General features: G+C 40.1%; 1 protein-coding gene across 3 annotated transcripts in view; it reads right to left on the reverse strand.

The window, feature by feature from the left end:
* The window catches only part of GRM8 (glutamate metabotropic receptor 8), a gene marked incomplete at both ends in the record, with an annotated part of 776,918 nt that overhangs the window by 633,630 nt on the left and 129,801 nt on the right, over positions 1 to 13,487 (reverse strand). For all 3 annotated transcript variants that reach the window (XM_081244335.1, XM_081244336.1, XM_081244334.1), the window contains one exon: positions 10,877 to 11,093. In XM_081244335.1, coding sequence (XP_081100461.1) covers positions 10,877 to 11,093 — 217 coding nt within the window. The remainder of the gene's footprint in view (positions 1 to 10,876; positions 11,094 to 13,487) is intronic.

Here is a 13,487-nt window from a genome sequence, read left to right on the forward strand (position 1 = left end):
TAGTTGATAAGTTATGATGGAAAGTGGGAAAACACACTCTCATTCTCAGGCCAGCTCTTCTAGCACCTACAAAAAAGTGACATGAAGGGATTCTGATGTTGCTTCATTTCTGCAGAAAGATGTTTTTATATTATGTTCTTCTTTCAACACAGTAAAGTGTGGATGGCACCTTAAAGCTCTCATCTAGTGCTGGAGTTTCCAAACAGAAGAGCTTGAATAAGAAAATGACTTTGGAAAGGGAAATGAAAGAACGCAATTTCTTTGGGGCTACTAAGCACAGGAGGAGAAGCACACGCCTGCCGTGACGCGGGCATTCAGCTTTAAGGCAGGCGGAGCCCAGCTGGCAGGGACAAGGGAAACGGGGCTGGCTACCTTGGTTACGGAAGCTGATGCCTCAGGAGAAACAGGGGAGTCCAGGGCCCAAAATCCACCTAAAGAACCGGGACACATGTGGGTTCAGTTCAGACAGAACTCCATGAATCAGGGTTCAATCCAGTAGTTACGGCTGCATTGTGTCCCCCCCAAAATTCACATGTTGAAGTCCTAACTCCTAGTACTTCAGAATGTGACATTATTTTCATTGCAGATGTAAATAGTGAAGGGTCATTACAGATATGATTAATGAAGATGAGGTCATACTTATATGAGATCATCTAATATGAGGTCATACTGGATTAGGGTGGGTCCCTCAGAAGGAACCACCCCTTCTGACACCTTGATTCCGGACTTCCAGCCTCCAGAACCATGACACAATAGATTTATGTGGGAATTCCCTGGTGGTCCAGTGGTTAGAATCCCACACTTTCACTGCCTAGGGCCCAGGTTCCATCCCTGGTCAGGGAACTAAGATCCCACAAGCCACGGCGGAGCCAGCCAAAAAAATGTGTGTGTGTGTGTGTGTGTGTGTGTGTGTGTGTGTGTGTGTGTGTGTGTGTGTGTGTGTGTGTGTGTGTGTGTGTGTGTGTGTGTGTGTGTGTGTGTGTGTGTGTGTGTGTGTGTGTGTGTGTGTGATTTAAGCCACCCAGTTTGTTGTACTTTGTTACAGCAACCCTAGGAAACTCATACAGTTGGCAATAAGAGTTAGGGAGCAGGAAAAGAATATCTCGAAACAGGGACAACGCTGTTGATGACATATCCTGACCCTTCCTAAGCATTTAAATGGGAATCTCTGAGAGAGAAACTCAAACCATCCTCTGAGACTGAACTCCTTTTATTCTAGGGATATGACACTAAAAGGATGTGAGAAATATAAAGACAACAAGCTAGACAGGGTCAGGAGCCCCGCACACACTAGGGACCCAATAGACAGGACTCTGTTCAATGGCTTCATGCATAGTCAGATCTCAACAAGTGCATGAGTCATGCAGAGGACCAGACACCTCCACACAGTCAGGGGAAAGAGTTGACAAGGAATAGGCAGTGTGTCGTGGTTCAACCTCAGAGGTCAGGGTCTGGGGCAGAGCCCCACTCCTAGGGATCCAGAGAATGAGTCAGGGTGAGACAGCACCGTAAGTTTGCTGCAACCTAGAGGGGAGCTCAGGGCTCACCCTGGGACCACCAGGTACAGGGTCCGTCTTGGCAAAATCATTCCAAAGCCCAGAAGCTTGTAAGCTACGGTTAGGACAAACTATTGGCCCTGATTAAGGACCTGAATCAGGACAAACTGAATTTTGTTCAGGAACTGAACAAAACTGAAACAGCTGCCAAGGGCATCAGTGATGCTGGTGGGAGTGACTGGGGAGAACAGGGGCTAAAGCTGTAGAGCAAGTCAGACCCTGATTATCTATAAGCAGACACATCTGGGTATCCATCCATAGATCAAGAAATAAGAATTGTCAAAACTACATATATTTTTTACATACATTAATCATTTCACAAATACACACATTACAAAGTTGGCATCATATTCTACATGCATTTTTTGTCTCTTTTTCTCAAGAAATTGTGTTGAACTCACCTAAATTCATTCCACTCACATCGCACAGCATACTCCCTTTGAGCTTGGAGTCCATAAACTGTCACCCTCCACTGCCTCATGGCACGTCTTTTCGTTACATGAACTGCAGGATGCCCTCTCTTGGGCACTGTGTTCTTGGCCAATGCCTCTGAATGACGCCTCCATGAAGGCAATGATCACATTCATTTGAAAGTGTTTGTTTACATCTCTGTATCCTCTGATACACAGTAACAAACTAGGAAGCAGAGGCCATGATTCATCTCTAGATCCTGAAAGCCTAGAACAAGTATGCCCTGATCCATGGTGGGTACACAATAGATGCTGGCTGAGTCAGTTAATATATAGAAGGCTCAAAAGGAAGAGGAGAAAGCATATTTGGTGAGCCAACACTGACTAGCATTTAATTAATTCATGCATTCAACTAGGTGCCAACACTATTCTATGTAGTATATTAGTCATGCTAAGAGAAAATAATAATAGGATTGGTCTCTGCTAGGAGGTACAAAGCAAGTTTCAGGAATGAGGAGGACTGGCTGCTTTTGTGTGAGCTCTTATGTAGGCCTCACTCTGCTTTCTTATTTGCTCACTGAGCAAACTGGGCACAGGTTCCGGGCAATAAGACAACTCCTGGATCACCCATCAGTGAGGATGCCTAACACAATATGAGTTGGCAGTTGTTGACCACTTACCACGAGCTACACATTGTTCTGTATGATTTCTTTTGATTCTTATACAATTGCTATCCCCATTGTACAGATAAGAAAACTGAGGCACAACAAGAGTAAGTAATTTACCCAAGGTCTTATAGCTAAGCTGTGACAGATCTGGAAGTCAAACCCAGCCGATAAGAAGCTCTTAGCCACTCCCCAGCACTGTTTGGCCTGAGGGATCCAGGGTGGGCTGAACCTATAGATTACAGGCTTTGGTATTTTCCAGTGATAAAAAATTGAATTCTGAGTGGCTCAACAACGTGGAAGACCCAAAGCTTCCCATACAGGTTACGTGTTAGCAAAGAAAATGCATAAGCCATTGTTGGGACCATCTCTGCCCTTCGGTTCCCAGAGCCTGAGGAAGCCTGACCACTAGGCTCACAGCGCCAACACAGCCATGAATCTGGTGACAATGGCCATTCAACAGAAATTCATGAAGCACCTGGCATATGCCAGGTACTCTGCTGGGTGTTGGGGTAGGGGAGTGTCCTTCCATTGAGAAAAACACATTCTGGAGGAAGAGGTATACAGAGAAATTGCCATTATGATCAGAGTGGCAAGTGATTCCACAGGGTTAAGCTCAGGGGCTCATGAGAGCACATCCAGTACCTCAAGCTTGTCCTGATATCTGAACAATGTGCTACCTGAACAATCAGACCCAAGCAAACACAACTGTTGGTGACACTGTAAGTAATATTCAACAGCCAGGGGTGACAAGATTAAGACAGGGTAGAATATGTACCACGGCAGTTGTGTAGGGCTAGTAAAGAGAACGGAGAGGGTAGGTGGCTAGGAGCCACTCAAAATCTCCTCTCTGATCTTTCAGGCAGAATATGACTAAGTTTGAAGGTAATGAATGAATCAAGCAAAGCCTTCTCTGGCTATTTATCCTACACACTGGCAGTACATCCACCACCTTCATAATAATCTACAGCTTTGCCACACATTCTGGAAAAAAAATCTGTATTATCCCCATTCCTTTCACTAGTAATACCTGACATCAAATAGCCCTTTAGAGTTTATAAAGAACATTTCACAAGTATTCTAGCACATGATGATCACTGAGCAGAGGGCCACCATTTATTTTATAGACAAGGAAATTAATCTTCAGACAAAGTCTCATAATTGACGAAGGGGGATTTAGACACGTTTTTGACTCCGAGGTGTGTTCCACTGCATCAAGCTGCCATTGTTTACTAAATACTTAACTACGGCGTTAGAATCATAGGTTTAAAAGCATCTATTGAATGCTATTTGCCATTTCACATTAATAGCAGCTGTTGCTACTTAGCAATTCCTAAGCCCTAAATATTAAGCAAGGCCAGAATGAGGAAGGGCTTTGAAATGATGTTCTATTTGATCAAGTTCTGCAGTAATTGTCAAAATTGTATACACTTTCTTTGGATCCCTATAAAGCTTCTGCAGGACCGCTGCACCTGCAGTTCCAGTTTGCAATTTCCTCAGCCCTCCTTTGAAGTTTTTCTTGCCAATTACCTGGTGTTAATATTAATTAAATATGATTTGAAACTTGAAATGTGGTGCTATCAATAGAAGTCAGCTGTAGGAGCATAAAGTAAAAATTTCAATTGAATTAAAATGTTTCCTTTCATTCACAGTATTTTACAACATTAATACTTTTGTCAAATTGATTTTTGCCTGCTGGAAGTCATTTTTCCAAAGCAATGAACATCTATGGGAAAAAGCTGCCCTTTATGTACTTTTTTTCTTTCTCTCGTTGAAAATACTTTGTTTTATTCTTGAAGCAAATCCGCTGCAGTTAATAGAAACTTGATTCTTGTTTATAATCCAAGAGGAAAAAATGCTTTATTTTAAAACTGTACTGAGATAGCTTAAAAAATGATCAGAGGGCACTTTTCCATTGTAGAGGTGGAATGAAATTTCCCTTACTTTATTTCTTGACCCACACCGAAAATAAATTACTATCAAATGTTTTGGCAAGTGTCGGTCATTTTATATACACAAAAATGAATTAATTAAATTGATTTATTGCATTAACATTTCAAACAGATTGTGCCAATCCAACGACCTCTGTGATCCCTTCCAAGTCTGAGATTTTAAGATTCTGAACACGTCAGACAATAGTCAGAAGCTTCCAGCATTTGCAAATTAGAAGAAAAAAAGTCACGTATGGTAGATTTGACAGAATCAGGTCTGTTCTGCCCCCTGTAATGTGTGTGATGACGACTCGCAGGCCTGTCATCTTCAATAAACCATTCATAAACATGATGACTGATTAAAGGAGGTGTGTTGCCATACTGTGCAAATCCACAGTGAAAAGATACAATGCTATCACAGATTCCTTTTATCTTCAAAGATAAAGCTTTAGCTTCCTTGCCCCTTAGAATGATCGTGGCAGCATTAGCATTTATTATCCTGTCTTCTTTTTTAAATAATATAATAAGGTAAGACAAAGAAGGGAAAGAACTTGTCTAAAGCCTCAAGGAAGTCATTTATTGAGTCACAAACTACAAGTTCCAGAGCTTATGACAGAAAAGCATGGGTATGTATTATTAACCTTCTTATTACAATATCAATGAAAACATCATATCAAATCATTAAAACAAGACAGACATAGAGGACTGTGGTCCTAACAACTGAGGATGTGTAACATAGGTGATGGAGAAGTCTTAACCACCAGCAGCAACTAAGCTATTCCCTTCCCTCAAGCCAAAAGAGACCAAAGGGGGAAATAAAAATAAATTAGGCCAGAAAAGACTCTAGATGTCCATAATTTCCCAGGTGTCATTGAAAAGAACAATAGCTTGGAATTACACAAAGCAGGGAGGCTGAACAGCCGGTACACCACTGTAGAGGGAGTGCCCACTGTGATCCTACTAGGAGGCTCCTGACTACTTAGAATCCTGGGAAAGCCAGACACAAGGATCCCACCACCCACCCCCATCTGGAACCCTGAGTTATCCATTAGGTTGCCTCATCTACCCTAGTAGTCAAGACTGGGAGAGTAAGATTCTGTAGCACTTCAAAAGGAACTTTTGAGCTGGTTATATTATGGTCTGCTCCGTTACCAAATTCTGTCTACGGAGCACCCCCCTCATCTTTATTGCTAACTGTTTGTCCTCCTGGCCTACCTCCCATCCCTGTCACTGGGATTTATCTCCCTAAGTATCCCCTTCATCGCTACCACCCCCTGTTATGGGTATTAAATTGTGTCTCCCCAAAAGATACAGCAAGTACCTCAGAATGTGACCTCATTTGGAAATAGGGTTATTGCAGATATAATTAGCTAAGATGAGGTCATACTGGAGTAGGGTGGGGCCTTTAATCCAATATGACTGGCATTCTTATAAGAAGAGAAGACAGAGACAGAAACAAGAAGGGAAAAGACAGCAATGTGATGATGGATGCAGAGACTGGATTGATGGATGAAGCTAATGAACACACATGGTCACCAGCAAATACCAGAAGCTACCGAGGCAGGAAAGGATTCTCCCCTATAGGTTTCAGAATCAGCATGGCTCTGCCGACACCTTGATTTCAGATTTCTAGCCTCCAGAACTGTGAGACAGTATGTTTCTGTTGCTTTCAGCCACCCAGTTCATGGTGTTTTGTATGGCAGCCCTAATACACCCCCTCTCAAGGACATTCCTTGATTCTCTGCCACTGTACCACACACTTCCAGCTGTGCCCTCTGGCACAGTTCCTGTTCTCTTATGAGTATCTGCTCAATAACCTTGACTTCTTCCTCAAGAACTCCTACCATCGCCTATCATGGAAAACTTCAAAGAAGACTGAGAGCCCTCCCATGGCCACAAACCCACCAAGAGAAGAGAAAAGAGAATACTCTGCCCTATTCTTAGCTTTCCCTTACTAAGTCTAGCCCATTATTCCCAAATCTTCATTTTTTTTCATTTATACTAATTTTATTTTTCCAGCTTTTTTGAGGTATAATTGACAAATAAAACTTGTATATATTTAAGGTGTACAACATGATGTTCTGATATATGTACACACTGTGAAATAACTACCCACAATCAAGCTAATTCACATCTCCATCATCTCACATAGTTTTGTGTGTGTGTGTGTGTAGTGAGAACACTTGAGATCAACTCTTAGCAAATTTCAAGTATACAGTACAGTTTTACTAACTATAGTTACCATTCTGTACATTAGATCTTCAGAATTTATTCATCCTGTTTAACTGAAAGTTTATTTCCTTTGGCTGACGTCTTCCCATTTCTCCTACCACCCCCCACCAGCTCCTAGCAACCACCATTCTACACTCTGCTTTCATGAGTTTGACTTTTTAAAATTCTACCTATAAGTGAGAGCACATATAAGTGACAGCATGCAGTATTTATCTTTCTGTGTCTGGTTTATTTCACTTGGCATAATGTCCTCCAGGTTCATCCATGTTGTCACAAGTGGCAGGATTTCCTTCTTTTTTAAGGCTAAATAATATCCCATTTTACATATATTTTCTTTATCCATTCATCCATCAATGGACTCAGTTTGTTTCCATATCTTGGTTATTGTAAATAATGCTACAATGAACACAAGAGTGCAGACATCTCTTCAAGATATTGATTTCATTTTCTTTGGACATATACTTAGAAGTGGAATCACTGGATCATGTGGTAGTTCCATTTTTAATTTTTGAGGAAACTCCATATTATCTTCCATAATGACTGTACCAATTTACATTCCTATCAACTGTGTGCAAGGGTTCCCTTTCCTTTACATTCTCACCAATGCTTGTCATCCCATACCTTTATGTAAAGTTTCTTCCCAAGAGTGTATCTTCCACCCCCTTTAAGTCACACTCTACTACATGTTCTACCTCAGCAATTACGCTTCCCACCTCAATTATCAATTTGAATGAGTTTCAGATCTATAGCTCAATTCCTGCCTTGGCTTTAGATCAATGTTCTTTGCTGCTCTTCTCTACAAAGGTATGTACCAGTACTCACAGTTTATTGGGTTCATAACCAAACTATGCTTCCCACCCCAAACCAAACTTTCCACTTCACTGTCTCTTTTCTATTCATGGCACTTGCATTCTCCCAATTGCCCAGGTTCAGAATTTCAAGCTTAATTTTTTTCTTCCCTTCGAGCTCTAATTCCAATCAATTGCTAAGTTCCAGAGACTCCACCTCCAAGTGCCTCTCAAGTCTGTTCCCTCTTCCACTTCTATTACCACTACCATGTGAGGCTAAGACTGATACTACAGAGGCCTCTCAACTGGTCTCCCCATCTTTCACTTCTCATTAGCAAAGTCTTAAATACATATCCTAGTAGACCCCTCTCTCCTTGGTAGTTTCCTCCACTGTCTAGAAAATAAAGGATAAAGTTACTATCCTATGAGATAAAGTACTCACCTATGTGTCCTTGTCACAAAGCCTTCCAGTTTTGTCTTCCATACCTCACTACACAAACTATGATCCAGTCAAATTGTGCTATTTGTTGATCCCAAATATTTTTCTTTTGACTTCTCCAATAAAAATGCTATAGTCAAGGGGCTGAGATTATAACAGCTAGGATATCAAGGGGTTATTTGTCTTATTTTATCAAATAATTCCTGTCCCTCTCTCCCTGAGAAGGATCCTGACCAGAGAAGAGACATCACTGGCATCTGTGTTCATGACCATCATTCACTCATAAATTTCGTTCTCCAAGACTCACAAAGGACACTTCCCCAAGTCTCGGATTTTGTTAAAATGAAAAACGTTCTAATCAAACTGTACAGGCATTGTACCACTAAACAGATTTTCCTTTCACTATCATTCCATTATGATCTGTCAGAATTAATCAGAGACAAAACATAGGAAGCCTCAATTTACACTGAAATTTCTTAGCAATCAACGTTCTTGAAGAGAGAAATCCTGAACAGAGTACAGGAAAATTTAGAAGAGTCAGGAAAATATACAATTTCATTAATAGGCAGACACTCCAAAAAATGAATGTATACATCTCCTTCTCAGTCAAGAGACTAAGATTTTTAAAAACACTAGTAACACAGTGACAGAGATGTCATCAATGTTGTAGTAAGAGGAGAAAATATTATAGAACTAATGAATTTTCATTAGAGGCATCAGATCATTTCAGAATGGGTTAAGTTGCTACCCTATGCCATTCCCATTAATATCATTGTCATGTAAAAGGTTTCATTTTCAGCTATTTTTGTTCTGGATAAAATCTTTGTCATTAAAATGAGGGATGATTTTGTTATTTAATATATTCCATGGCATACTCTAGTGTGGTACTAATTTGGCCTTTTCAGTATTCTGCATATTAATTGACAACCCAGCCCTCCTCCATTCCCCAGATAAGTGAGAACTGAAATAGAATGGACAGCCAATCACGTCACAGAATACTGAAAGGATCAACACAGAAGGAACAGGTTGCTCTATCAGGAGCATCCTACACAAGGCCCTAAAATTATTTTCTCCCATACTAATGACTAAGATAGAGACAGCAATAATTAATGGTACTGTCTGAATCCTTTTAGGTGACAGTTACCTAAGAAGAGCAATGCTCCTTAAAAGTGAAAACGAAATATTTCTTTTTTAGTAAGAAGAGTAAAACTGAGATCTCACTTAACTTCTAGAACAATGCATTTTATCAGATGCTTCAACAATTGGCAAATCATGTCCTGTACTGAATTTTTCATAGTAATCTGTTTCGTGCACACAAAATGTGCCCTATACTTGAGAATGTACAGGATCACTGCAGAAAACTTCTCCTTTCAATACATACTCTATTAGTTTCCTTCTGTCATTGAATTACCACTTTGGTGAGAACCGACATCAGCTGCTTAAATAATGCATTAACCCTGCTTCCAGAAGCTATTGTTTTCATTCGAGTGGGCATTTCTCCTAAGGATAAACTTGGGATTCTTTTCCAAGAAGGTAATGTAATTTACCATCATTTAAAGTTCAATTCAATGTTTTGAATCATCTTTATAGCAGTAGTGATATAATTTAAAATTCCAAACAGCACAGATTATGGCATCATGGATATTTACAACAGGAATGAATAGCTGTCCCTTAAATAAATTAAGCCAATCTTTCCAACAAAACCAGGTCTTTTCTACATTTTCTGTAACAGCATAGCACTGGAACAAATGCTAAACACACCAAATATTATGTATAATAAGTTTCCATGTTCTGTTATATGCAGAAGAACAGATCGCAGGCATCTACAAGTGTTTCAAGAGGAAACCTTATTCCAATAACTTTGTCTTTGCTAATTAGAGAATAAGCCCAAATCACTCCCATGGTCTTTTCCTGCATTGAAGCTTCTAAGAAAAACAATAAATTACCAATATAATTTCCTGCAAGTTCAAAATTACTCAAAAACAGCTAAAGGACACTTTAAATTTTCGACAAAACATTGTTGTCACTTTTATAGAAAAATATGCAAATTTTATTCAGTAATTCTTAGTAAGAACAATAGCATTTGTTAAGTAATGGTAACATGTCTCCTTTCATCCACAAAGTTATATTGTTGACCAGTCAGCAATAACATTTATGCCCTAAGTTGTTTTTGTTTTCTGGTTTTTCCACGTAATGTAAGCCTCATGGCTAAATATACACGTAGTAAAATGCCTACAGAGATTTGGATGAGAACCTTGAAAAAACCCGGGACAGGGTTCACGAGCACCCTGTTTTAACCAAGTTTTCACATCTTGCCCTTAATCCCACTGTAAGCTTCAGAGTTTGAGGTAAGAATAAAAATTCAAAAAGTGAAATATGAGAATAAGAATATCGCTTATGTATAGACTTGGGGGCTACTTCAGTATTATTTTAAGATGATTACCAGTCTTAATTCCCTCTAGTGTTGGATGTTAAATTCCACTGCCTTTTTAAAAAAATTTAATGACTTGCTAATGTAAACCTCCATCTAGAACAATCAAATAGTATGCCACTTATTCAAATTTACAGTGGCTCTAATGTGCCAGCAAACTCCCTCGTCAAAACAGACAGCTTTAAACAATGTTCGCCTGAGTCAGGAGCTCTAATTCCTAAATTAGCACCGAAGTGTCACCTTGATAGACCAAGAACAACAAAATCATTTATAATAAATCCAGCTTACCCCTAGAGTGGACAGCCTAGGTCGTGTATCTCTAGGAGCTCTAATTATCCCATACAGATCAGAGAGCTCTTGGGGGTGCACAGGCTTCTGCAACCTGTCATCTCCAAATGCAATAATCTGATAAATACATGCTTACCAATCTCCCGCGAGATGTGCGTGAAGGCCTCCACACCGCTCTCTCCGTAGTTGCCCTCAGAAGCCAGTGTTGACACATAATTCCATCCCAGTGCCGTCACAATGTCCACCATGGCTTGCGCTTGGTAGGAGTCAGGGGGGACCACCCGAGAGAAGAAGTCATACCTGGTGTTATCACTTAGCTCTGGGGCTGTGGATGCATAGCTGATTTGAGGTATCTGCAAAACAAATGACAGGTCATTTCAACCCATGAGGAATGCTGTCAAATGATGGATTGTCACACAGGAGACTAAATAGCCAAAGCTATACCAGAAACCTAGACAGATCAGCCTGCAGCCAAAATATGGTTTCATGACCACCAACTTAATTAGAAAGTATTTTATAAGGGTCTGTGGACTCACTTTCTTTCAAAGCACATTTCTAAACAGTTAGTTTTGGTTCAGGTCCCATTGTTTCAGAAGCCAAAGCAAAGCATTTGTGCTTTTTGTTTTTGTTGCTTTTTTATTCTGTACATGATAAGTTCTGGTGTGGAAATGAGGCAGAAATGAACATGAAATGTGCATACATGCTTCAGAAAAAGTCACCTCTGAAATCATCTTTGGCTTTAGGACATAAAGGCTACATAATAATGAACAGAGAATTTAACATGAGACTATTTTTATACTTGATACCATTTCAGTCTTAAGATTATATTTTTGGTTAAGTATTTTAAATATATAGTTTTGCAAGGCTAGCCACTGCTTATTGATATAATCACTACATACCACAATAAGATTTGGGAATAGTTAACCACGTATCTTTTAATTATAACATCTTTCCAGCCTTCCAACCCTCAAAAAAAAAATCACAAAACAGGAATCCATACCATAATTGCTTTAGGAAAAGAGACTATTTTCTGACATAAAAAGAGTGAATTGCTAGAAGATATTCAAAATTAGAGATCGTATGTCATTTCTCCTAAATAAATTCAAGCTGAGGAACAAATTAACTGCACGCCATAAATCTACCCCTAAAAATATTTGAAATGCAATATTCACTCGTATAAACAAGTGAAGATTCTTACTCTACCAGTGAAAAGTGCTAGGATAGAAGAATACAGGGATGTTAAAGAAGTATGGCAGAAGGACATGCAGGCTAGATGGAGCACAGAAGATGCAGGAAATCTGGCAAATAGGCCAGGAAGGATATTTCAGCCACATGAAACTGCATGTCCAAGGCCATAGAGTCAAGAAAGGGCATGGTGGGACTTCCCTGGCGGTCCAGTGGTTAAGACTTCGCCTTCCAATGCAGGGGGTGAGGGTTCAGTCCCTGGTGGGAGAGCTAAGATCCTACATGCCTTGCAGCCAAAAAACCAAAACATAAAACAGAAGCAATATTGTAACAAATTCAATAAAGACTTTAAAAATGGTCCACATCAAAAAAAAAAAAAAAGAAAGAAAGAAAGGGCATGGTATTGCAGCATTTCACGTGGTAGGAATGCAGGGTACCAAGGGAGGAATGTCAGGAAGTAAAATTACAAAGCTAGACAGAAACCAGAGGACGAAGGGCTAGTCAGGTATGACAAGGAGTGTGGATTTTATTACCAAGGCCATGGGGAAGCACAGCATGATTGTAACCAAGGGAATGGCATAATCAAATTCTTGTTTTAGAAAGATCACATTGGCAGCAGTGGGGAGAGTAGCAACCCTCAAATTTCAGTGTCCACCTGGGCAGCCCCATTCCCAAAGGTTCTGACTTAGTATGTCTAGAGATTTAAGAATCTGCATTTTAATATGCCCTCCAGAAGAATCTGATGCAGGTGGACCCACACTATGCTTAGAGATAAACTGAATTAAAGGGAAACCATACTAGATGCAGGACAACCAGTTAGAAAACTACTACAGAAATCTATGTAAGAAAGTATAAAAACTGAAATAAGGCAGTGGCAGGTGGAAAAAAGGAAGGGTGTAGAACCTGTAAGTATCTAAAAGACAAGGAAAGGTGTAAGAAAAATGTGTAATGACTCTCAGTTCTATGGCTTTGGTATCTGAGTAGACGATGTTTGCTATTTACCAAGACAGAAAAACAAGAGGAGATTCGGAAGACAAAAATGATGTGTTCAATTTTTGATTTGTTTCTTTTGAGGTTCCTGTGAGATCGATGAAAACAACTAAAAAGTGGGCAATGGTATTGTGGGATCTGGAGTTTAGGAGATGTACATCTCATTACTCCTCTGCTGCCTTGCTGTGGTGTGAAAGTTCAGAGGTCAAAATGATTCCACGATGCGCTAACTCAGGTTGCTTGGTTGAAGATGCAGGTTTGACTTGTACATAAAACCATTAATTCTGCTCTCCATCAGATTCTGCAGCTAATGTCAGTGCTCTGATGTCAAAGAAGCTGCAGTTCCATCTTCCCACACAAGGCTGCACACTCTGGGATCCAACCATCACCCACCACTCCCTGGCCAGATGATTCCCAAGCCACAAGGAGGTTTTGACTCTCATCTTGACACCTTTATAAACCCTCAACATCTGCATCCAAACCTTTCTTAGGTCTAGAGAGTTCTACTCCGTATTGGTAGCCAGTGAAGTGACATTGAACATCCTAAGATATAAAAGCCTCCTTGCCCGGGG

The sequence above is a fragment of the Mesoplodon bidens genome (assembly GCF_964165515.1).
Source record: "Mesoplodon bidens genome assembly, chromosome: 9".
NCBI classification, from domain to species: domain Eukaryota; kingdom Metazoa; phylum Chordata; class Mammalia; order Artiodactyla; family Ziphiidae; genus Mesoplodon; species Mesoplodon bidens.